The 27,332-nt window shown below is 38.9% G+C and overlaps 1 protein-coding gene across 3 annotated transcripts in view; it reads left to right on the forward strand.

The window, feature by feature from the left end:
• PCSK5 (proprotein convertase subtilisin/kexin type 5) overlaps positions 1–27,332 on the forward strand; it is a 404,636-nt gene that overhangs the window by 59,857 nt on the left and 317,447 nt on the right. For all 3 annotated transcript variants that reach the window (XM_074330572.1, XM_019736691.2, XM_019736690.2), the window contains exon 3: positions 24,240–24,353. In XM_074330572.1, the coding sequence (XP_074186673.1) occupies positions 24,240–24,353 (114 nt within the window). The remainder of the gene's footprint in view (positions 1–24,239; positions 24,354–27,332) is intronic.

Genomic DNA, 27,332 nt, shown 5'->3' on the forward strand with positions numbered 1-27,332 from the left:
GAAGCAAGTTTATTAGGACATTTCACTCTGTATACTTAACAGTGGTTTGCTCAGCTTGACCGTAAACAACAGCTGGAGGAAATTCTGCTTTCTGAAGGCCCAGGCTTATCCATGGATTGTGCCGTGTGGAGACAGCGTGGTTCAGAGGAAAGACATGAGCTTTAGAGGCCAAAAACCTATGTTCAGGAACCAGGCCACTGTGTGCTACATGAGATTCATGAACACACTGTGTGCCTCAGTTGATTGTCTTGCAGGGTTGTTTTGGAAATAGAGATAATTAATGCTCATGGAATTTTCTTTCCATGGAAGACTCTGGGCCCTTGTCAGAAGAACTAATACTCTCTCTCTCTTTCATTGACAGTGCACATTTGGGTAAATGATTTCAGTTCTATGAGCAAAAGTTTCCTTCTGTATAAAATGAAAATGATAATAAGAACTCAGAGTGATGTGAAGGTTAGAGAGGTGAATTTATGCAAAAGATACATTGTAAACTTAAAAGCAGTGTATTCATTCAGTCAACACCACTTTGGATGCTTGCCCACAGAAGTTAGCAATCGAGTGGGCAGAGAAACATGGAAGCTGACAATTATGATGCACTGTGGTTATACCTTTGATGGAAGTGTGCCAACAGCTCAGAGGGAACACTGAGAAAGGGGGGCAATTACTTGGAGAATCTGGAGTATCTTCCTAGAGGAGGGGGTACCCTTGAACCAACACTTAAATATAGAAGTTGGCCTGTGGACAAGAAAATTGAAGTGGCACAAGACATTCTAAGGAAGAAAACTGGCGAGCTTCAGATGTATGACAGAGAAGGGCAATGTTGAGGTCACATTTCATTTTGGCTGGAGCTTAGGTGTGTGTGGAAGGACAGGTAAAGTGGGGAGGGATAGGGGAAGAGGCTGATAAGGTAGGTATCCTAGGAACCAGGTCTCAATGCACTGCTTATTCCATGCTGAAGCATTGAGGCTTCATCTTGTATGCACTAGGGTGTCATTATAGATTAGATAGATAGATAGATAGATAGATAGATAGATAGATAGATAGATAGATAGATATACATATACATATACATATAGATTTAGATATACATATACATATACATATACATATACATATACATATAGATGTAAAATGGTAGAATATTAAAAGGTGATGCAATTGAGCCCAAATGAGCTGCACATGCAATTTGATATCCCTCAGATTTGAGAAGGATTTGCAGCAACCCAGATAACTTCTTACCTAGTACCCCATGTCCAGCAGTTGTACACATTCCAGTGGTGGCTGGGCTTGGGGCCAACTCTGTGGCTGTGGCACAAACTGAGATATTGGCCAGGCGAAACTTAAGAATCCCTATGAGAGTCAACTTGCATTGGTCTCATTTGCAGCTACAAACATTCAACTTAAAAGACCATTTATTCGACACTCACCGTGAGCAGGGTACAGCACGGTGCTCACTGCAGGGGAAAAATAAAGATGAGTAATGACAATAGCTGCCTTTTCTTGAGCACTCAGTATGGGTCTGGCATGGTTGTAAGTGCCTTACTTGTATTAATTCATTTAACCATTCCAAAGCCCTCGGAGGTGGGTGCTCTAGCAGGATAATAACCTCACAGCCTCCATGCCCCGTTGTCTGTGGTAAGTGCAATGCCAGAGACACTGCCGGTAATTAATACCTGAATCAGTGCTATCCAATAAAAAGAGAATGAAAGCCACGGGGGTCATTTTAAATTTGCTTTAAAATTTGGAGCTGGGATTCAAACTCTGTCCAGCACCAAAGTCCATGCTCGAATTCCTACTTTTGGTGCGTGATGGAGACAGATGTGTATACAACTAACTGTGTATAAGGTGAAGACTCGAAGAGTGAAGCAGTTTGTAGGAAATAACGTAGACCAGAGTTAGGTTCCTTTTTCAACTGTAAAATAAAACTGACAAAGCCTTCCTTTGCTTACGTTTCTTAAACCATAGGTCAGAAGAATCAATCAGAGCAATTGTCACGTTCTAATAAACTAGCAAATTGAAGGGGAAATGAAAAAGTGGGAAGGAATAGGATTACTTTGAAATGGAGGTCAGGGCAGTTCAATAGACTAGACTTCCAAAGGAGTGAGAAATCTAAGAGATCTCCCAAAGCTCTGTGTGCAGCTAATCATTGAAAGGAAATAGGAAAAAGCAGGGCAATAGAGAGAAACTATCAGAGAAAAAACTAATTTTAATATTCAAAGAAAACAGAGGACATTTGTTTAGGAGGAAAGGGCTTGATTAAGGAAGAGCAAATGGAAATTTAAAACACCAATGATTGGTAAATCACATTGTGTTAGTTTAAAGGTCAGTTTATTCTTTTGATATATCACAGGTCTGCTTTTGTGTATTATTGCCCCAGATTGCATTTACAGAAGAGAAGGAGGCCACAGGTGAGAATCAGGCATCCTCAGGTCTCCCACCATGCTCTGCCCATTAATCACCAACTGCTATTTCTCAGGTGCCTGCTAGGAGCTCAGTTCTCTGAGAGGTTCCGTGACAAATTATAATCTCCCAGAATTTTGAGAGTGAAAAGGGGTGCGGATGACACCAGGACGACAGGTTTGAACTGCAACTGCCCTGGTCCAGTGGGGACCTCTAGTCAGCCGGTTCAGTGATGAAGAAGGCTCTTACCAGCCCCTAGTTGATGACTGGCCTATGAGGGAAACTGAAATATGTACATAATCTATTAGCATGAAAAGGGTAAAGTGTGCCAAAGGACTGGATCAGGCAGCAACTGCCTGGAAGAAGAACGGCTTTTTGTTAATCAAGCAAAAGAGCTGTGTGGCTTAGTAGCGTCCTTGAGGCCACCAGTTCTTGTTGCTGCTGAATTGAATTGAGTCTTTGTGACGGGGCTGAGCCTGAAGTCCAGGCCTCCCGACTGCTTTGAGTGCCTCTTACGTGACCTTATCTCCCACTCATGGCACAAATGGTGGGGTTGCTGTATCCCTACATGGAAGGGATTCACAATTACACAGACTTGCTACAGAGTAATTTACACTTCAGAAGAAATCCAAGAAAGTTAAGGCTTTTCAAGCAATTAGCGCCACCAATGTTTTCTTGACAGTTAAGTGATGCATCAATATTTTAGTATCCGTTCTCATTTAATCATTCAAATCTGACTCTTCATGGCAGCCACCAGCCACCTGTGGCCATTGTGCCTATGACACATGGCGAGGACACCTGTGGAGCTGAACTTTTCATTTTACTGAATTTTATTAACTTTAAATTCAAATTTTTAAAACATACTTGACTCAGTTATTTCGAAAGTGTTTAAGTGAATCTACTGTTTCAACTGTCAATTTTATGGAATGCAAATACAGATAAAATATTTCCAATAAAATTTGGCATCTGAATTCAGATGTGTTGTAAGTGCAAAATATGTACCTGATTTCAAAGACTTAGAACCCAAAAAAAAGAAAACCCATAAAATATCTCATTGATAGTTTCTATATTGCTTACATGATGAAACGGAAACATTTTGGGTATACAGGCATACCTTGGAGATATTGTGGGTTCGGTTCCAGACCACTGAAGTAAAGCGAGTCTTACAATAAAACAAGTAGTAATCTTTTTGTTGGTGGAGGGTGTTGCCTTCCATTTGTTAAAAACACACATCTGTGAAGCACAATGAAACAAGGTATGCCTGTACTGGGTTAAAGAAAATGATTACATTTATTTCACCTGTTTCTTTTTGCTTCTTTAATGTGGCATGAGCAAATTTAAAATGACCCACGTGGCTTTCATTCTCTTTTTGTTGGATAGCACTGATTCAGGTATTAATTACTGGCAGTGGCTCTGGTATTGCACTTACCACAGAAAACAGGGCTCGGAGGCTGTGAGGTTACTCTCCTGGGAGAGCGCAGGGTTCCTGGGGGAAGAAGGGAAAAGAAACCAATACACATACATAATCAGCCTGAATTCAGATTGTGGTAAGCCCTGGGAAGCAGTTATACAGGGTGATGCTCGAGTAATTAGGGGAGGGAGGCCATGTTTTGCTTGTGGTCAGGGCAGGCCTCCCTGAATGAAGTGACAGTTGAACCAAGACCTGGAAAGATGAGGAGAAGCTGGGAGGGATGATGGAAGGCTTCTTGGAAGAGAAGGGCTTTGATCTGGGCCCTGCAGGGTGGTGTATACCATGCTTCCCTTAGCTCATTCAGAAAGACTTCTTGGGCTACTGGGTCAAAATGAGGATGTAGAGAAAGCTCCTGGCTTGAGACCAGGCCTGACAACTCGGACGGCTCAGATCCAGTTGGGCCACGGCCAAGTAATCAGCCAGCACATGGGGAGAGAGTCTCTTGACAGAGTCATTATCCTGGAGCCAGCTGGATGTTCAGGGCTAGGAATGTGACAGGGTGGCTCTTCCATGAGAATCAAAACAGCTTTCAGGTTTGACAACTGGGTATTCATAGCAGATGCATAGTAGGTTTTAAATTGTGGTGCCAGTGTATGTGCCGGCTCCACTCTGCCACCTAGTTTTGGAAAGGCACAGAATGCACCCGGATACATAGTCATTGCCATCTGCTCCTGGGAGGTCTCAGTAGATTTGGAAGTGGACCGAGAACCAGCATTTGTGATAGGCACACATAATCTGCCCCATCTGTAGAGAGTGGCCCTCTCGGTGGGTGTCAGGGAGCTGATAAGACAGCACGCCTGATTGGCTGGCTCAGATTGAAACGGGACCAACAAAAGTGATGAGTGGCAACAGTCCTGCATGGGCCCCGTGACAGACCCAGCACTGGTCCTGTCTTACTTCATAAGAAACAGGGTGTAATGGTTAATCTTGTGGGTTCTGGAGGCAGATCTTGTCTGAATCCTGCTTTGCCAATTACTGGCTGTGGGAACCTGGGCAAAGAACTAAATATTTCTGAGTCCCAGTTTCCTGATCCGTAATGATGTCATTTACATGATGCCAACCAACCTCCCAAGACTGTTATGGGGATTACATGATAAAGTTTAAATACAGTGTTTCTCTCACAGAAAGTGCCTGATAAATTGTGGCTATTATTATTATTGGCATTATTTACATTATTCCCCTTTTCTTCTTTAAAAATTACCATGTACAAGCAACATTAAAAGATCAGAGTGAGCCATGGCCCATGGGTTAGCATTTTGGGGGTACTTTATCTGACACAATTAAAAGAGAGATCACTCTACTAATACCACTGTGGGGGAAAAACAACATCACCTTGACTCTTCGGGGCTGCATACTTTGGCAAATCCATAGAAATCACAGCTTTCCTCTGAAATTATTCTCCCATTTCCAGTTCTAACAATTTACAGTGAAAAGCTAAGGAGCATTTGTGTTTAAAATAAGTTGGAAGAAGAGGAACTAGAGGGAGGCATCGTCACCTGAGTCATCTTGTTGACAATGTTACACAGAGCATCTTGGCATTTAGGTTTCGTGTAGTTCTGAGCCAAATTAAAGAGGTGTAGACTTTGTGTCAGGCGAGGGAGGGGCAGGCAGTGGAAGAACATTTGTTTGAGTTCATTTTTAGTTTTGGTTAAATAATTCAATGTTGCATATAACACAGGGCCTTAAAGGCATAGCTTAGGAGCAGGTCTGAATCCCAACTTTGCATGTTCTCATGGTAACCTCAGACACTGTGTAGCCTTTTGAATCTGTTTCTTTATCTGGAAAATGGAAATAACATCCACCTTTTCTTTTGTTGAAAGGATTAGATACTATATAGGTGGAGGACCTGGGACCAACATTGTGGTTCTTGGTGAGCAAATCTGCTGACACTGGCTTTCGCCTTGTTCTCCTATCTCAAGAGAACATGTTTACTTGTGTGTGAGTTAGAATGGCAAGGGCCAGGAGACCTGGACACTCTAAATTCCCTACTTGGGTCAGATCATAACAGGGTGAAAGTCCTTTGGCCAGAACACAAAAAAGTCAGAGTTCTAAGAATTCCTTATATCCCAGTGTTTTTCTTTTTCTTGATGTTTTTACCCCAAGACAGTGAGTATTTGCATTCCTTGACTCATGTGTTTGAGAACTTAGATAGTGTTCTTGGAACACTCTTCCTGACATTATCTCAGTGTTCTTGAATATTTTCAACACACCTTGAGATAAAAGCAATAAAATGAAACTGGTATTTAAAATACAGTTGGGAAAAAAAAAAGAAAAAGCCAAAGTGGAAAGAGTAATAATGGTTCAGGCAGCACAACCCCAGTAAAGACTGGCTGCCTTCACTAAGCCCAGAATCAGTGCTGCTTTTGTTCCGGGGATGTTTGTCCTTGATATTTGATGGTTACTAGGTGTGTGTTTATGTATAACTGAAGAATAAAGCTCACAGATGCCGATGCATGACTAAGCACAGTAGAATTTCAGTTTGATGAAGGCCATTATTTACTCATGGCTCCTTGCAACTTCACTAGTTAAGTCCTCGCTGCATCTCTACTGTATATGTGTAATAAGACTAATTCCTTGTGGGCCCGTATTCCAAATCCACCGTTTAGTGTTAAAGTTTAGAAAGCCGGAAGTTTCTTTTAAATAACACCTTTGTCTCTTCCTGCCCATGTGATTACCCATATTGGTTCAATTATACTTACACTACAAGCATCAAGTATTAGACTCTGTAATGGTGGTCAAAGGGCAGGCCTTTCTTATCACAAATAAATTGTAACCTCGTTTGGATTCAAGTTCCTCATTTGTAAAGTGAGCTAGATGATCTGTAAGATCCCTGCCCAAAAGGCCAAGAATCTGTGGCAGAACATGAGAGCCCGCCAGCTGAAGCATAGCATAGGCCTTTATCAGATGCTTATTGATGACTATTTGGTAAGGCTATTTTCCCCTTTCTTAGTTGTGTGAAGCAACGATTAATGGTGCAGAAAGCTAGCTGTTTGCCTTTTCAGTCACTGATTCCCAATTAGGAGGGAATTCTTGGGAAGAATATCCTGAATGCTGCAACTGCCACCTGAGGGCCACAGATTCCCAATGATGATGTGCTTTGTAGTTAGGCAGTAGAATCCAGTAGGTGGGCTATGGGAGCTATGGAAGGCAATTTAGAGAGTTCACAGGGGGTGGATAACAAGTATGGTAAGGCGTACAGGTATAGAAACAAGGAGATGGTTCCTGCCCTCAGGGGGGTATGCCCTGCCATGGCATGGTGGCTGCTCTTCTCACTAAGCCCCTGTATCAGCCAGTCCATCTAGAAGTTACTCCTGGGTGTGTATCAGCTAGTGCTGAGACAGGGCCAGAAAGGGCCATGGTTTCTGCACCCTGGAGGTATGTTAGAGGAAGGAGAAATATCTCCAGAGTCCTTAATGGATGTCAGACTCAGCAGGTTGTTTCCTGGCTGGGAACTGGCCAAAATGCCTAGCAGAGATTGCTAACCATGGTGATTGGGAAACAAAAACTCTGATAATTGAATCATATTTCTGACAGGTGTGGGATAGCTAGGAAGTGAAAAATGACATCATGGTTGTCACCTGCAATGCTTCCTTCAATAGTGTTTTTTTGTTGTTGTTGTTGTTGTTTTTTGGGTTTTTGGTTTTTTTTGGTACCTACCTACAATTAGAATATTTATTGGATACACCACCCAGAAAGAGAGCAGCTCTTCATCCTAACCTTGTGGGAATATACTCTTGAAAAATCTCTTGTTGTAAAGAGTCATGTTTTTAGTGGTTTTACAGATTTCAATAAAATTTAGTCAATTGCAGGTGGAACTACCCATGTTTGACTCCCCAGTGTGTCTTTTTGACCTGTCAATAAACGTAGTATATGATACTTTGGCCCCAAGAGTGGTGGGGAGATTGGAAAGAAACTGTTTTCAACGAAACTCCTAGCATGTGCCCTGTACTTTGGCTCACAATAAGATGAGGTAACCAATAATTAGGTCTAATCACTAGGGCAGGGTTCCATAGTAAGTGTTGCTTCCTAGAATTAAATCTAGAGGCATCTAGTTTTGTCTATCCTATTCCTACACAACAAATATTGTGAAACCATTCATCACAGCAGGTTATGTCTTTACATAAAGCAAACCTAGTTCTGCCTTTACATGGCTTTTGGTCCTCTCTGTCTGGGTCACAATCAGCCTCAGGAAACCGAGGGGCTGCAGGGAAGGAGGTATTCGTCTTCTCTTGTCTTACTACAAATGCAAGGTGACAGTTTTTAGTCAGGGTCTGGAAGCATCTTGGACGCGTTCTAGATGTGCAGGTTTCACCAGCACTCCTTTTAGGTTAGAGTTCCTATTTTCTGTGTTGTTGACCTACAGAACATACCGTAGCCATTAGAGCATGCTAAAGCTTTCAAAGGGTTGCAAGATAGAATATTTTAGAGAGAGAAGGGACCAAGGGGAATCCTCTGTTGCTAAGACATTGACCCATGCTCCTTGGTTGTATACTCACTCCACCCACTGGGCTGTGAGCACCGGGAGGGCAGCCTGTCTTCCCTGCTCCAGATGTCAGAGTTGAGGTGGTGGACTCAGTGATAAGACACGAGTGCCTCACACCTACGAGGTGCACAATAAAGATGTGTTGAATCCAAGTGATTTGAATGCTTCACAAGGACCGCCTGTGTCAAACAAGGGTTGAGGGCAGTCTCAGGAATGAGACTGATGGACAAGGAGCTGAATGTCAGTCCGTTACAAAGTCCTGCAATGTTCCTCATGCATTAACAGGCAAATTCGTTCATTTAACAAACACTTGCTACACATCTGTGGTCAGCCAGGTAATCTGCCCACTGCCAGTGACACCAATATGGAGAGTACGGTCTCTTGCTTGTAGGAATGTATGCTTTCATGGAGAAGCCTGATAATAAATATATAGTTGAAATGCTTTTACTACCGGTTGTGGTAGAGTTAAGCTTAGGATGTTCAGAAAGCGCTATACAAGGAAAGACACCCTCACCAAGAAGGTGTTAAGAGAAAAGAATTCACCGACTGAGGTCCCCTGGCAAGAGGATGAAAAATGAAAGAAATGAGGGCCAAATTTTATAGAAATGCAACCAGGAAATTATTAGGGATTTCAGTGACCAAGATGTGAGAAAATGAGTGTCTGAGTTCAGGTTTTGGCGGTGGAAACGCTGAAAAGTTGTGAGATCTGATGTCTCACAGAGAAAGATCAGTTCTCTTGTCAATGTGGGGACCATATGATATGGTTTGAGGAATCTTTTTGTGACCTTTATTAATTATTTATAGACATCACTATGTACATTACCTCCTTTTTAAACCGTGATTTTGGTAAACCCTAAGACATTGTATTCATTAGAACTGTTCTACAGAAGGTCTGGAAATCTGCTTAAATGGGGAAAAATCATGGCTAGCCTCTGGAATTCTGGCATCAACATAGCTTTCCTTGTTTCCAGTCTTCAACCCAAAGCTGATTACTCTGTAAGAAAAAAACAGTTGGAAAGCTTATTTGCACAAAATGAACAATGAAAAATATCTTCGAACAGCTAGTGTGTGTGTGTGTGTGTGTGTGTGTGTGTGTGTGGTATATATATGTATATTTTTTTTAATTATGTGGATGCCAGTTCTCAGAAGTTCATGAAAATTGTCATAATGCTAGATAAAAAGTAGATCTAAAAATTTCAGAGATTCAGAAGAATTTAACCACATGGGATCTCAGAACCTTTGATATTCTTTTCTGGTTTGAAGCAGAACACTTAATTTAAGAGATGGCCTACTTTGTAGGGTGGGAAGGAGGGGGCATTTATTTGGCCTAACAGCTTAACCTCATCCCCTTGGTCTTGGAGGCAACTTTCTGAGCCCCTGGGTTGTAATCACTGATCTGGCCTAACCCCTTAAGCTATAGCAAGGACAATTGAAATTGAGGTAACACGGCTGGGTAGTACAGATCTCCTGATTTCTACTCCAATGGGCCTTTATAAAACTTCTGCCTTCAGTGTCACACTCTGGTCAATTGGGACTAAACTCAAGCTTGCAGCTCTTGGGCTAATGAAAGAAAGAAACTCCTTGGTGGGCATAGTTTGGCATACCAACACATCACCATGGTTGCATGGTGGGTATTCTTGTGCCAGAAACTGCACTAAGTATTTGACCTGAATCAGCTCACTTAGTCTTCACATTCAATTATCTTCCCCATTTGACGTTCAGAGGTTAAGCAACTTGTCTGAGGTTAGCCTTCTTTTCAGTGGATGAGCAAGAATTCCCAAACATTCATTCCCTGGACTCCAGAAACCCAACTTTTAATTAGTAGCCATCATGTTTTCCTTTGTCTCGTCTTGTCAGTTCAATCTAACTCAGAGCAGCTGAGGAACTACAGATTTTGGCTGCAATGAGTGAGTTGGTTTTTGTTTTTTGTTGTGTTTTTTTTTTTTTTTTGGGGGGGGTGATTTTCAGGCCTTGAACTTTATATGGTCTTTAATTGCAAGTTAGAAAGTGCTCTTGAGGGAAAAAGGATTTCTATCATCACTGCCGAGGCTGTGCTAAGAATTCTTTTCCTGATTCATATTTTTATTTTTCACTCATCAGACAATTTTCCTGCCATTTGTGGACTGAGTCTCTTACCGCATTTAAAATGCTTCTGACTAATTGAGGACCTCTGCAAACTTCCTTGCATAGATGATAAAAGCTCCAGTGTTATGCCATTTTTTATCCTACTCTTTTCCTCCTTCCTTCACCTTTCACCCAGTAAAGCTCCTAGCATAGTAAAGTGGTCAGCTTTGACCAATCTCCAGCCATAGAGATTGTGATTTGGAGGAAAAAAGATACACTCCTCCAACCCACTTTATCAGATAAGAAGGTATTTCAGAAGGGAGCCACTGTGCTTTATAGAAAGAAACATGGGCATGGATTTATTTGATCAGGATTCCTGTTTCACGTCCCTTACTATCCCTTGATCAAGTCACTTAACCTCACTCTGCCTCAGGTTCCCCACTGGTAGAAGAATGATCTCTTGATGGAACTCTTTGGGTGGTATTAATAGGTAGATATTATTTTGCACAAACCATGAAAAAATCAAATAGTTGTACTCTGAAAATCACTATAACCTAGGATTTCTCTCCCCATTGGAAATCAAAGTACCAGGAAAACCACCACTGTCACCTATGTGATTTATTCCTTGGCTTAGCATCAGTAACTTCATTGGGCTCTCCAGTGCTTAAACCCATGTCTCCTACCTGAAAGTGGCATAAGATTATTTCCCCCCTTTTTCCAGAGGCTGAGAACGCCTGTGCTACTAGAGCTTGCGTTTCTGCTCTTCCTTACATGTTTGGGGCTGAAAAACAGCTGGACTACCAAAATTGTTCCTTTACTGAAAGAGCAGTTAATACAGCCATTCATTCTGTAAACACTTATTGGGTGCCTGCTCTCGGCAAGGCACAGGGTGGCTGCCGTGGGGACTACAGAAAGTCAGAGACGCTGCCCTTACCCTCCAAAAGCAAACCTTCATGAAATCTGGGCCTCATCTTCAGACTCTTTGTAGCCTGTAGTTTCAGTTTTCATCCTCCGCTTCCCTCACCTAGACTCTGAGCTGCTAAGTGTTACACTGAACTAAGTCTCTGTGGAGTGTACTCAGCAGGTGCTGCAATTTTGACGGCCCTTTCTCAAGTAGCCAGGACTCAGTAGGGTTGCTGGCAACTGTGGTCCAGACCAGCTCTCACTCCAGTGCTGAGAGCCCCAGTGTGCCAGAGTGAAACTCATTGGAGGAGGAGGGGGTACATAGAATTGCTGACAGCCCCCGGGTGTAGTAAATGCATCACATTTCCATGAACATTGACACAACAGACTCCAGGGTAAGCCATCCAAAACACACAGCATGAAAGCAGGAAGCTTGATGGGGGAGAGATGCAGCTTCTGGGTCCTCACACTGAAAATGTGTCAGATTTGATGACAGTGATGAAAATGTGTTTTCTGTCTCCTTTCCCAAGCCTCAGCCCCAGGGCTCCTGTAATTGACTGTGGTGGGTATGAATTACAAGTTCAGGGAGAGGGAGGCCTAATGGAGTGACTTGGCACTCCTGTGCTGTGACATGAAGCCCGCCAGGAAGCTGGGAGCCAGGCACTGCCTCGCCTGTGCAGAGGGCAGACGGAAGTTCCAGCCGGGGCTCTCCTCATCAGACCTTGCTCCAGATTTTTATGTGCTCTGACCTGCAAGTTTTGTCAAGTACCACCTTCCCGGAAGCCTCAGCAGTGGTTTCTGAGGTGAGGGAGCAGCACTGAAATTGAGAAAACATTTGGTTTGCTTCAGGCAACTGGATTTAGGTGAGAAAATGCCAATCCTTTTGCCGTTGGCCCAGGGATTTTGGACAGTATTTTAACCTGAGGCTGAAAGGCATGCTTCTCCCCCACACTGACCAAAGTAGCTGTTTGCTAAATATTTCAGAGGGTGATGATGGTGTTTAAGAGCTGCCACAATTCCAGTGTTTTTGTTGCAAAATACCCTTGCCCTCCCTGCCAAGTAGAAGGGTAGAGTTCAGGGAAAAAAGCCAATATAATGGAAACCCAAGTCAGAGACCCTCTCTGCAGGCTGACCTTTCTCATTTCTCTCTGCTGCCTGGGGGCCTTCCTTGGGGGTATCTTTGTCCAGACTTCTTCCCATCAGTGACTTCGTTCTACTTACTTTTGGATTTTGTGCTCATTTTAGGTTTAAAAACGTAGGTTAGCCTCGAGAGAACATAGAGCACTTGTGCAGACTCCGTTGCATTTGCCCCTAAAGTTGCACGTTTATCTTATAGCAAGAGGAGGAAGAAAAGACATTGATTTTTGACCCAACCCCATTTGATTCATAGTGCTAGACTTTGCCAGCGCAACAACTGGTAGTCTCTTGATTTCCAAGATTTGAAATCTTGACAATGAAGAGATGCTGGAAAGATTAAAAAACTGAAGCTGCCAGAGTATTGAGAATGCCTCACGCTGGGGGAAAAAAAAAAGAAATGAAAACTTTGGGTATCCAATTCTGAATTTATGTACTCTTCCTGCCCCCTCAAATTTTTCCACTCATATCAGAATGATAGCAGTCGGATCTGTGAAAATTTTGAAACAAAAGCGATTGCCATTTATGTTTAACTGGCTAGAAGAACAAGACAGTATGTGAAGTGGAGCTGAATTAGTCACTAAGGAAGAGAGTTGCTTCCCGGATGAATATGTTTCATGATCATTGCTTGTGAGCCATGCAATTAGGTAGTATGTTAACTTAAGAAGCAAGATGCTGACATACTTTTGATATTTAGCGGATCACCCCATGTCCTCTGCTTGGAGAAATAATGAGAATGACTGCCCTTTCCCTTGCCAGCATTTGCCTCTTTTTATATTAATCTCAGCTGAATTGAACAATTCTCCACTCTGTACAAAATAATGCCCATCTTTGTATGCACTTGGTACACAACTTGAGAACATCCAATTTTTGCAATACAGATCTGGGAATATCTTGAATGATTTATACACAGAGTTGCAGGATTGGTCCAAGAGAACCCAAATCCATTAAGTGATTGACCCTTGGTTTTAAGAGAAAATAGTCATTCTTGCAGATATCTAAAACTTCAAATATACTGAGGGCAGAATGAGATTTTAGTTATATTTACTTTAAATGTTAAATGGATTTTATTAATTTCATTGCCTTGGCTTTCAAATCACTTTAAAAGATGCTTGTTCAAAAGACAAATATATGCAGAAGGAAGTCATGCCACTGTGTTTTTCATGCAGTGATAATCTTGATCTTAGAGTCAAGCTGAAGGGAATTACATGCTGTCCCAATTTAATTCCTGCATTAAGATTGCATTTAATCAAAAGTGTGAATTTAACCCCAGGTGGCACTCAAGACAGTAGAATTAGTTTTAGGTACTTTAGAATTCCATATCCTTTTAATACTTTTAAGCAATCAAAATTGTTTTCAAATTTCGGGTCTCATTGCTTAAATTAATTGTCCTAAAGTTTGAAATAGAAGGACCTACAATCCAAGTTCGAAAATGCAAGATTCTTTGGATGTAATCTTGCCATTCACCAAGTATCTTATGACTTTATATCAGCAGCTTTTCCTTTTAATGTCCCCACTCCATATACTGGGAGCATCTGTATGTGTGTGTACATGTGCATGCACACACACTTCCCCCCCCCCCCCCCACAAAAGTTGAATTCTGTTTTACACACTGGGAAGCACTTTGGCATGACTAGGAATAAGGAATTATATTGTTTTCCAGAGAACAAATTAAACTTGTCTCAAAGACAAATATATTACATTTGAGATAAGTATAGGGTCTTGCCTTCAGAGGAGTTGAAGAAAGTTTAAGAAGTGACACATGAATGGGAAAATGAACCTGAAATGTTTTGAAATTACCTTTCCTGGAAAGGTAAAAGTAAAGCTCTCTCTCTCTCTCTCTCTCTCTCTCTCTCTCTCTCTCTCTCTCTCTCTCTCTCTCTATATATATATATATATATATATATATATATATATATATATATATATATATATATATATATATATATATATATATTTCTCCAGTAAAAATTAAGAACAAAAAAACCAAACTATTGCTTAAGGGTACTATTACAAATGGCCAGGATGGGCAACATCTTAAATTTAAATATTTACCAATAAGTTTTCTTTAAAGATATATGCCCTAACATTTCTTATCAGTTTGGCACCTTTTCCCACTAGGCTTTGCATTGGTTTCTTGTATTCCTCCCTCCATATCTGCTTTTAAAATCCTACTTCCTTTGCTGTGTGCTTTGACTGTGGACTAGTCATTGATCACTAAGATCTTGGGGATGCTTCTCTGTTAGGAGGGGAGAATGCAGCGCCGAGCACTGTGGGACTCATTGACGTTATGTAACCCCAGGCCCTTGTAGTATGTGAATGCCTTCTGGTCTCTGCAGTGATATTCCAGGTTCTTGACCTGTGTCAACAACTGCTTCATTCTTCTATGTTTATCCATTTTAATGGTAGACCCTGTCTTTTGTTGCTTCTGAGATTTAGACTGGTAAAGTGGAGGAAATGGCCCCATCTCAAAAGATAAAAATCTGTACAGCAGTAGGTTTCAAGTAGGGGGTCAAACTGAGAAGGGTTCCATGATACAGTAACAACACAGAATTATGTATAGAATGAACACATCCTTCATTAATACATTTGTTGCTAGAAATATAATTATCCTTATGCTACGATTTTTCTGTGGCTGAAATACAAAATATCCTATTATACTTGGTAGGATGAAGCATACACCGTTTTTGGCACCCTATTTAAAACTTCCTGCTATTTTTTTTAATAACTAGAAAATGTAGACATTCCTACCAAAAATATATTAATGCAATGCAAAAATAATGTCTGTTCATCTACTAGGTTGGTGCAAAAGTAATTGCGGTTTTTGCAATTATTTTTAACCTTTTAAACTGAAATTACTTTTGCACCAACCTAATATGTCTATTTATTATTTAGTATTGCCAAGCTTTGGTACTATGAATACTGAAACCTACTTTCTTTCTTCTAAGGAAGTAGGAGGAAACATGAAATTAGGATACAGGGTAGTAAGTTCTGCAGGAGCCTGCATTTGTATAGCACATTATATTTTGATCCTTACAACAATAATGTCATTTTACAGATGAGAATATGGAATGCTAAGACTGTGTGATTTGTCCAAAGTGCCCAGGCTGGTAATTGGTGGTACTCTACCAGGAACTCAGGGAGCATGCTTTCCCGTTTCATTATTCTGCACTGCCTATTTGTGGCATAGTCTAGCCCAGCTCAACTCCTCTGAATTTATAAAGAGCATACACGAGATATTTTTACACATAGCTCCAGAAATAACTACAGTTGACTCTTGAACAATGTGGGGGTTAGAGGTGCTGACCACCCGTGCAGTTGAAAAGCCGCGTATAACTTCTGACTTCTCCAAAACCTAACTACTAACAGTCTACTGTTGACAGGAAGCCTTACTGATAACATAAACAGTCGATTAATACATATTTTGTATGTTATATGTATTGTATACTGTATTCTTACAATAAATTAAGCTAAAGAAAAGAAAATGGTATTAAGAAAACCACAAGAAAAATACATTTAGAGTATTGTACTGTATTTATCAGCGCTGTAATTTACACCATCTGTTTACAAGATGAATTGTCTCTGTCAGCATCTACATCATTATTGTCTTAAATGATGCAAAACACTGTATATACTAACACTAGACATCAAAAATGAAAAGATAATGTGAAAAAGAAATTATATTTATTTACAGGTGTAATGATTTATGCATTGATTATAAGGAAACAGTAATGTAATTATTTTATGGTAGCCTAGTGTAATCAATAGGATTGCTTCATGGTAGTAAGGAAGTCTCCAAAAAATTTGCAATATATTTATTGAAAATAATCCCCCTGTAAGTGGACCTGTGCAGTACATACCTGTGTTGTTCAATTGTCAACTATACCTTGCTTTTTAAATATAACCTAATGTTAAATTGTTTTATAAGATTTGTCCAACAACACATATTATGTCCTTTTTTCATGGAGTTGCAGAGTTGGTAATTGATATGTCTGAGATTGGAAGATTAAGTAGCTATGTCTTCTGATTCCCATGTATAGGTGTTCTACATGTGCTGCTGTACTAAATAGTATTTTATGCCCCTACCTTTTCTTTGTGCTTCATACTTGGGATTCTTTCTATCCTAGAAATCATATTATAATTTATCTGCCGTTTAGATGACATAGAACCTGTAATTTTTACTATATAATTGAAAGGACAGAATCTGCATCAAAACCTTACTAGACCAGTTTATAGTGCCTAACATCTCTAGATCTGGGCAAGAGCGTCCCCATGCTTTAGTGGGCCGTCTTCAGCCTTGTTTCAGCTGAGTTTGTTCCTATCAGCTGAAGACTTGATGACATGCCCACCCTGAACCTGTGTCACCTCCTGGATCATATTCCCGGTACCCAGAGCCCAGCGTTAGTTTACCAGATGTTTGGGAATCCGCTTCCATATTGTGTTTGAATCTCCCACCTCATCTATCCACTGGAGGGCGAAATGTACTCCTCGTATGCCTAATCCTAGGCCTTGAAGGATTGTGGCCCATGGATGAGGTATAGACAAAAAGACGTACATCAGATGGGCATTCTAGGGCTTTTGCGTTAGTTACTAATTTTGCCTATATTATTTTCTTTGCAATGTTTATGTGGCTGGTTCCTTATTATTCGGGATTCTATTAAAATATCACATCTTTCAAAGAGGACTTTTTTGACCACCTTATCTAAAATAACCTCCTCCTCTACAACCACTGTTGACCTCCTTACTTTACACCATTTAGCACTATGAAAGTCTGTTATGTAATCTTTTACTGATTTCCATGCTTAATGCCTAACCCTCACTAGCCTGGAAACTGCTTGAGGGCAGGAAATTGGTCTTTTTGTTCACTGCCATTCTGTAGCATCCAGAACAGTCTGCCACATAGTACGTACTCAATATAATATTTTTAGTGAGTAGAATAGACAAATGAAAGAAAGTGTCTTGAGGGTGAGGAATGCATTTTACTGCTTTCATTGGATGTAACCATTTGTTTTTCCCCTTTTACATGTTATCAGAAGTGGGGGGGAAAACAACAGGCAACAGATTAGAAAATTTAAGTTGTAGAAGTGTGCAAAGAATAGTGGAATAGTTTAAGGGGAGAAAAATGACTTTAATTTTCTGAAAGTAAGTAATACAGTTAGAACAATAATGTAATGAGTTTTTCACTAACCAAAATAGAGCCAGATTAAATTGATAACACATTTCTAAACATTTGGCTGTCTTGGAGAAAGCCAACTAATTATAAAATGGTATGGCAGTTAAAGCTTTTCACTTTGGCATGTATTATCTTCTATTATACTGTTCTGAATGTATATGTGGTATTTATTTCACAGCTTTCTTCTGAATGACCTTTCAAAAATTGTATGATTCCTCATATTCCTAACTAGATGACTTTCTAACATAAGCCTCTGATATTTGCAGTCATTAAATAGGATTCAAAGTGCCTATGTCAAGCAAATCGAGTAAAAATTCTCCACCAAAGAAAAAGTAATGCAATTTTGTTCACAAGTAGCTATCTGAAATGAGCAAAATTCAGACAATTCCGTTAGAAAAGAAAAAAGAGTGACTCAGATCAAATAACAATGTTAATATTTTAGTAACTCACTAATCACCAGTTAGTTGCTAGATGGAGCAAGATTTAAAGAATAGAATACTCTCATCTAAACACATACTTTTAGTAGATTCTCTGATTCTTTCATTGATTAACATTGATTTCTTGACCAGAGTTTCAGAAACCTTTTGGGCTATGTTGGCTTCAGATTTTAGGGCTTGGGCGCATACTTGTTGGTACTCAATTATTGTCTTCACGATCCTTTTATTCTCTTTCGAACACAGGGAGAAATCTCTTCATGTTCTTTTCCCCATTTTGTCAAAGCTAGACCAAAAAAAAAAAAAAAAAAAAAAAAAGGATTTGATATATTTTATTTCCTGGCAACTGTTTTATTCAAATCATGAAAAGAGTAATATAATTTACTACATTCCTTTCTAAATATTAATCTTGCCTGTTCACAGAATGACCAAAGACATTTTATCAACTGGAGCACTTACTTCACCTCTCTATTGCATTTCACACAAACTTTTTATTCCTGGTCAATTCAGAGAAGAGACTATATAGATAAAATTTCAAAGCTAGAAGAAAGAGACCAGAGAGCATATTTGGTCTATCTTCTCTCATTTTACAGATAAACGAGGCCCACAAAGATTTTACAAGGTCACACAGGTGGCTAGTGGCAAATGTAAGATTATAAATCAAGTTCCCCAAATTCCTATCACTTTGTTATTTATCCATCTTTTCATACTGTTTATCATGCTGTAGAACATAATGTAAAACCCTCTAAGGCACATTTTTATACAATTTTTCTCCTTATTGATTTTTAAAAATATGTTGTAATTTAAGCATTTGGTCACATTTGAAGTCATTAGGCTATATGGTGGTAATCGACCAATGGAATATGTTGAAAGAAATTTTAAATTGGATAGGTAGCATGCTCATATAGTTCAAAAGTAACAAGGTCTTAAAAGGCATTTCCCTCCTATCCTATGTCCCAGTCACCTAATTATTCCCCCAGAGAGCAACCAGTGTTATCAGGGTTTTTTGTGTAATCACTTCAGAGAGATGCAAAAATTGAAGTATCCGTTATAGACTGTACCTTACCTTTTCTTTTTTTTTTTTTTTTTTTTTTCATTTTAAACTGTATCGTGGAGACTGTTTTCTGCCAGTACGTGAAGTCCATTTCAGTCTCTTTTGTGGTTGCAGTGTACTCCATTGTGTGGCTGTTATTATTTATATAATCGATCCCTATCAATATACGAGTATATTCAGGTTGTCTACAACTTTCAGTAAGTACTAGCAGTGCTTCACTAAATAACCTTGCGTGTTTGCATGTATAAATAAATATGTAGGATAAAATTCTAAAGTTAGAATTAACTTCTTTTAGAATTTTGTAGATATTGTCTATTTACTCATTATAGATTTGTAGGTTTATATTTCCATTACCATTACATGAGAATGACTATTTTCTCACCCCCTCGCTAATCAATATGTTATTAATATTTAGATTGTTTATATCTGAAAGGTGAAAAGTGGTATCTTAGTGTAATATTAATTTAATTTTGTCTTTATATGCATGAGGTAAGGCATACATATTTTTGTATGTTTAAGGAACTTAATTTACCTTGTCAGAGATTACTGTACTGGTAGCCTTTGCCTGTTTTCCAGTTAAATTTTTCTCTTATCGATTGTAGGAACTCTATATATATTTGGGACATAGCCTATTGTCTGTGGTGGGAACTGTAAACATTTCCCCAATTTGTCCTTTGCTTTTGAAGCTTTTTTGCCATGCCAAATTTATTTTTTTATGTATTTGAATTCATCAATTTTTTTCCTAAATCACTTTTTTCCAATTATACTTAGACAAGCATTTTCCACTCTTAGATTATATTTTTAAATCTCTCATATTTCTCATGTTCTTTTATGGTTTTATTTGTTTACTTTTCCATTTAAATATGATTCATTTGGAATTGATCCTGGTGTAAGATGTGAGAATGGTTTCAATTTTAATGTTTTTCCTCAGTTGCTGTTCAAACATCATTTATGAAATAATCTGTTATTCCCCTCTGATTTAGGATAGCACCTTTATCATATACTATGTTTTTACATATTTTGGGTCAGTTTCTTGACTTTCCATTTTATTCCATTAATATATCTGTACATATTTGCTACCAAAGAATGTTTTAATCATTAGCTTTAATAGATTTTAATATCTAAAAGGCACACATTTCACACACACACACACACACATATTGTGGAAGGACATCTAGTAATTAGCATGTGCATCACCTCACATATTTATTCTTTTTGTGTGTGTGAGAAATTTAAGTTTAACTCTTGGCAAATTTCAATTATACAATACAGTGTTATCACCTATAGTCACCATATTATACATTAGATCTTGGACTTCATTCATTTTATAGCTGAAAGTTTGTATCCTTTCACAAGCCTCTATTTCCTCCTCCACCCTTCAGCCCCTGGCAACCACTTCTCTACTCTCTGATTCTATGTTTGACTTTTTCTTTAGATTCCACATATAAGTCAAACCATGTAGTATTATCTCTCATGATACCATATTTTGTTTTCCATTTATATTTACGTAATAACATGTATAACGTATATTCGTATGACAACATCTTTTTCTCCTATTGGTGACAAATTGCCTTCCTCATGCATATGGTATCAGAAAGCTGGTAAATTCCAAAATAATGAAATATGAATTCAGCTGAGATTGTGGGGGTAGGCGTCCCATCATTATCAGTTAATACGCTTGGCTTGACAAGTGAAATCTGATGAAAGACAACGTCTTTAGCAAAGATTCTGAAGAGACAATGCCTGATGTTCACTTGGGCTAAGTAGGGATGAGGGAGAGAGCTGTGAATAAAGGGAAGGAGTGTCCTTAAAACCAGGCAGCACATGTATGTTGAAATTAGTGGAGAATAGACTGATGATTTTCAAGGTCATATAGTTTTTATACTCTGGGTTAACTGTAGTTCCTTAATACACAGGAAATAGCACTTTCAGAATTTAAACCAGTACTTTTTTTCTTCTCCTGGGCTGACCATAGTTTTATGAAGATGAATTTCTAAGTGTCTTTTCTTTGCGTTGGGCTTCTTGGCAAGAAATGAAATCTGTATAATGCATTACCTCTGAGCTTTTTCTTAAAGGGCTCAAGGACAGACATATGGATAATAGTTTAAAAATACAAATATGGTGTTTCCAGTCATAGAAATCTTCCGATCCAAGAGATGCTTTCCCCACTTTCTAAAAATTGTAGGGCTATATACGCATACTCATAAAGCACCAAGGTAAAATACATGGTATCTGACTCTAAAAAAAAATCCCCACTGTACTTTTCTTGAGTATTACAGCCCTGTGATCAGACAGAGTAACTTATAGTCAAATCTAGATGCCAAGTTGCTGTGCCACCTTCTAACCACCAAGCCCTGTAACTAAGCATTTTTGTTTGGTAAAATTACAGAAGAGATGCTGTTTGGTAAGATATTTTGTTCTATTTTAGTACATATAGTTCATCTAGGAAAATGACTATCACTTGGTTTTCTCACATGCTTATCCCATTTGTGTGTGAGTATTGTGTGTGTGTAGGGTAACGTACATTGTAGAAACAATTATCCACCCTTGCCTCAGTACAGACTTGTCCTGATCTCTAGAAATCTCTATATTGAGTCCACACTGGGGGAGATTTGGCACTTTCTGGTTTATACACTCATGTATGTTGGCAGTTTGGAATTTATGGAGGCTCTGTTAGGAAAAGCAACTGCCAATATAGGATTAGTTTGAAAAAAGTTTTATATCTAAACAGATCTGTAGTTTTCTTTTATCAAGTGTGCAAATATGAAATGGTTCAGTCTTATTGGGATAAGACTTACAGACAGGAATATAAGGATTACAAATGTAATTTGCATAGTCAAAATTTTCATAAACAGTCTGATTAATACAGTGATAGGGCCAGCATCAGATGTCAGTGATGGTGATAATTTCATTTTTATGAAGTAGAGAATTGTGGAATACTTGCTAAATATTCCTTGGTAAAATGTTAAGTCTTTCAAAGGCAAAGACTATTCTTTCTCATCTTCATATTCCCAGCACAGTGTCTGGTATAGAATTGGCACTTAAAGCTTTTGGAGTGAATAAATGAGTGAATGAAATTCATTCCTTGGAAAGATTGTTTGAAATGAAGAGATTAAAATGTTTCCTGGAAATTGAAAAGTATATGCATGCCCATGCTTGCTGTTCCACTTTGATTGAGAAAGAAATTGATTTTTTTCCTGCATTTTTAGAAACAGTTACTTAAAAACTACTCTCTTCATTAAAAAAAAAAGAAAAGAAAATTACACCATTTTTAATACCATAAGAGATTCAATGTGATTTCTAAAATGTGTTCTATTGGATTAAAGACAAAACAAGGTTCCTCTTAGCTTGCCTGACAACTATTGTCCAATAGTTTAAAGAAATAACATGTAATACCTTTTATCCAGTGTGCTTGTGTGTGTAGAGGGGCGGAGGGGTGGTATAGAATGATTCGGTGCCAAACAGTGACTTGGTCTACATTAATTAAAACAGGATCAGAATAACTTGCATTTTCTAGAATATTATTTTGCATTTATTGGCTTTTTTTCTGTACCAGTTTTGCTTAAAGGACCTATCAGAGCAGCCACATACATACATGATGCTTAGCTGTGATTCTAATTATAAATATTATAGATTTCATATTTATTTAAGAGGCTGTGAGATTTAGTTTGCTTTGTTAGTGATGTAACTGGGAAGTCACTATTTAAATACACCTGGCATATCAATATTCCTGTTGCATGTTTTTCCCAGTGTGAGAAACGTAGAAATTTATTAGTTTGGCTCTTGGCCTTTAGTCCTTTATTTACAGCTATGCATTTTAAGCTTGTTAATCAGTACCTTAGCATTCCTTCTCCTCCAGTAATCTTTAATCAAGTAGGCAAGAGAGGTTTTGAAATCTTTACTGAATGGGTGGGTATAGAATCACAGTAGTGGACTACACAGTCCCCCCATTTTTAATTCCTTTGTGGAGAGAAGGGATAAATGGTGGAACAGAACATTTTAGAGTATTGTGACTAAAACTAGCTATGGCCAGAATAATTAAACAAGGGAAAATTTGGGAACAAATTGTAGAATGCCATCGGGCTGATACTGCATTTGAGACGCTCCATCAAAATGGAACATGCTTATTTTTCCATAATGTTGCCATAATGATTACCTGTTTTATAAAATACCCTAATTTATATTCTGATCATTTAGTTTATAATTCTGTATTAAACTCAGAGTTCCAAGTTGCTTTGTTTAAGCAAAAGTTGCAACTAAATATTAAGACTTTCTCAAATGTGGTGGGTTTGAAATGAATTTTAGAGTAGGCGAGGAGCCTATGGATCAGAAAATTTAGTAACTTGTCTTTTTCTTCTTTTTTTTTTTGCCAGAGACAGGTCTAGAGGTTTGGTTTTCTGATTCACCAAATTAGTGCTTTTTCCACCATACTGTTCTAGAAAGCCATTTTTTGAAAATTTGTGATCTTAAAGCATTTGATCCCAGGATGATTTTTAAATTTGATGTATAATCCCAGAACATTAAAAAATTTTGTTGTAAAGTATAAGGCAGGGGTCATACGCTGTGTCCTGTGGGCCAAATCCAGTCTGCCATCTGTTTTTGTACGTAAAGTTTTATTGGGAACACAGTCACTCCCAGTCATTTACACTGTATTGCCTAATGGTGCTACAACGTCAGAATGAGTAGTTTTGCAACAGAGATCATATGACCTGCAAAGCCTAAAATATTTATTGTCTGGACCTTTGTAGAAAAAGTTTGTTGACCTTTAGTATAAGATAAGGGTGAAAAAAAATTACCTTAAAATTAACACTATCAATTTGAATAAATGATAAATAAAGTATGCTTTTTGAAAAGGCTGAAAGACTAGCATATTGTTGAGAGACATGAGTGATCTGTCATAAAGACAAAACAACAACAACAAAAAACTACCTGGATTGAAAATAAAATAAAACTAGGTTTTTAGAGAATCTCTGAGCCCCTGGACTCAGAGATTCTAGTTGCCAGAATGAAGCCTGTGACTTAAACAGAATTGACTCAAGATGGGAAATACTTCAGACTGTCATTTATGTTATGCTAACCCTGACGGAACTTGAACACTCACCAGATGTCCTTCTGCTTGGCAGGTGGAATGGATCCAACAGCAAGTGGTAAAAAAACGGACCAAGAGAGATTATGACTTCAGTCGTGCCCAGTCTACTTACTTCAATGATCCCAAGTGGCCAAGCATGTGGTATATGGTAAGTTCTCCTGGTTTGGGGCCAGGCCAGATTCGTGTTGTACAGGCAACATCTGCTGGGACTGGAAGGATACAGAAACAGTCCCCGGGAACTTTTTCCTGTTTCAAGAACTCATCATTTGAGATTGGTTGATGGCCTAAGATGTTTTCTGGATTTTTTTTTTCCAATTAAAGTTTATTGGAGTGACAATGGTTAGTTACATAGGTATCAAGTGTACAATTCTGTAATACATCATCTATATGTCACATTGTGTGTTCACCACCCAGAGTCAGTTCTCCTTCCATCACCATAGATTTGCCCCCATTTACCCTCATCTACCATCTCCCTCCCCACTTACTCTCTGGTAACCACTAAATTATTGTTTGTGTCTATGAATTTTTGTTTCTTTGTTTCTTATTCCTTTGTTGCTTTCAGTTTCGTATACCAATATCAGTGAAATCATATGGTTCTCAACTTTTTCTGTGTGACTTATTTTGCTTAGCGTAATAATCTCAAGATCCATCCATGTTGTCGCAAATAGCACTATTTCATCTTTTCTTATGGTGCAATAGTATCTTCTTTATCCAATCATCTGATGGCTATCACCAACAAGACAAATAATAACAAGTGTTGGAGAGGCTGTGGAGAAAAAGGAACCCTCACACACTGTTGCTGGGAATGAAGATTGGTGCAGCCACTATGGAAGGCAGCTTGGAGGTTTCTGAATCTTTTTGGGATTTAGTTCTTTGGTTGTAAGGAGAAAGCAAAGGGAGTTACAATTTACAGAATTTCTGTTTGAAAACTTACTTTGTATAGTAGCTTTCTAAGTTTGGACTAATAGATAGAAAACTATATTAAGGTGTGCACACTCTTAGGCCTTTCAATAATCACATTCACCTCTGATACACATTTATTTACTCCACCTTGAAACCAGTCTGGTTAATGGATACTGGCTCTTGGAAATCATTGAAATGGCTCTACTTGTAAATAACAGATCACTGACTCAAGTCATCTGATGTATGCCTTCTCACTTTCGGTGATAGTTTTAAAAACTAGAATTGGAAAAATCTAGTTGGAAAGTTTGACTTGTAGCTACTTTAGTGGTTCAAGCAAAATCTTCAGTGAGGGAAACTTACTTAACATGTTGGTAAGAGTGGTCTACAAGTTCACTTGACATTGCTGCCTTTGAAAATATACTTCTCTAGCCTTAGGGTTTTATGTTCATGGTCCATGAGAATTTGATTGGAATATGTCGTTTATTCTTAATCATGAAATCTGTATGTCAGCAATATGCTCTGTAATCTGCAAAAAGACTTTCAGATTTCTCTCTTCTGAAGATCTTTATTGCTAGTAATTGGCAGTATATTTCTCCTAATCTACTTTATGTTTCTCAGTCTCTGTCCTTGCTTCTCTACAAATTTGTAGTGTTTTGCATACCAGCCTCATGCTTTCCTGTCTCCTTGCCTTTCACTCCTTCTACCTGGAGTGCTCTTCCCACCCTCTCCTGCTTCCTTAGGTCAGGATACTCCTCCCATTGTTCCGAGCCCCCATCCAAAGCTGACTGCTGCTGCTCTCAGATGTCCTCATCTGTCACCTTTTTTCCTTCTTCTGCTCTCCAGGGCCCTCCAGCCCTGCCACTCATGGCATCCTTATTTGGTACTTTGTTTCCTAGTTATTAATACTTTTAAAAATCTCCTCTGTTACAGGGGAGGGGTCACTTATCTCTCCCGCTGCCATATGCTGGAACTTAACCCAGCACCTTGTGATACCAGTAATTTGTGTTTATTTGGAGATGGGTGAATGTGGCTCGCATTTCTTCCAATTTCCCTTTTCTTAGTCAAAACCAGAAGTAGAAGGTTGTGGAAATATTTTGGACCCTAAACAGAATTTTACACAGGAAACTTTTTCATGAGCTTAGAAAAAAAACACTAGGAGCCATAAAGCTAAGTTCAAAGGGAGGTGGGACAATAAACAGCATTTGACTAGAAATCACCTAAAGGGACAGTAAGACACTTGACAGCCTATTAGCTCTAAGACCAAGAAAGTGAACCTCAGGGGAAAGCGTTAGAGTGAGTGTTGGCAGGAGCTAAGGAGCTTTGTCTGCGCTGACAAAATGATAAGAATGTAATGGGATTAAGAGATAGGATGGAAGCAAAATCCCTCTCCTCCCCTGTTTATAAGGCCAGGGGGAGGGGGAATCTCCTTGCCTTACTTTTCTTCTTGCAAGAAAGATCCAAATTGCTGTCTGCATGTGTCCCACTGGATGATGGAAGTAAAGGGCAGCTTTTTCTGAGACTTTCTCACAGCTCCAGCAGGGCAGGCTGGGCTCTAGTAGGAACTGTGGCCAAGATGTTTCCAAAGGTTTCAGTGCCTGTAGAGTAAATCTCTTCACTCCCAAAAACCACTGCTATTTATTTGGAAATTCTTTTTCAGTATGAGAAAAGGTTGAGGAAAGAGCTTTTGTTTGGCCATTTAAAATGTTGGATGTTTTTCAACACATAATTTGATAATAATAATTCAAATAGGTAATATTTATTGAGCACTTACTATGTGCCAGGCAATGTAGTGTTTTTCTAATAGTATGAACAGAAGTGTGTGTTGATATTGGCCTTGTTATAAAACAAGGAATCTGAGACTCATACCATTGAGGTAATTTGCCTCAGATCTTCTAATGGTAGAGCAGAGCTGCCAAACCAGGTGAGTTGATGGAATCCATAGGATTAACACGACACCCTATCCACACTCTTCTACTGTTCACAAGGCTACCATATGGAAGACACTACTCCAACATTCCTTACTTCCAAACTTCTGTCCTTAGAGAAATGGCTAAACTACAAGGCAGGATGGTGGCTGCCATGTAGGATGAACAAAGTATCTTTTTCACTGGAGACAACCAAAGTGCTTCCAAGCTTTCTATTAAATAATTAGTTTTCACTTGGTAAGATGGGTGGGGAATAGTTTAAACACCTCAAGCTTATCTGTCAGGAGTAGTACGACAAA

The sequence above is a fragment of the Rhinolophus sinicus genome, linkage group LG04 (assembly GCF_036562045.2).
Source record: "Rhinolophus sinicus isolate RSC01 linkage group LG04, ASM3656204v1, whole genome shotgun sequence".
Classification (NCBI taxonomy): Eukaryota; Metazoa; Chordata; class Mammalia; order Chiroptera; family Rhinolophidae; genus Rhinolophus; species Rhinolophus sinicus.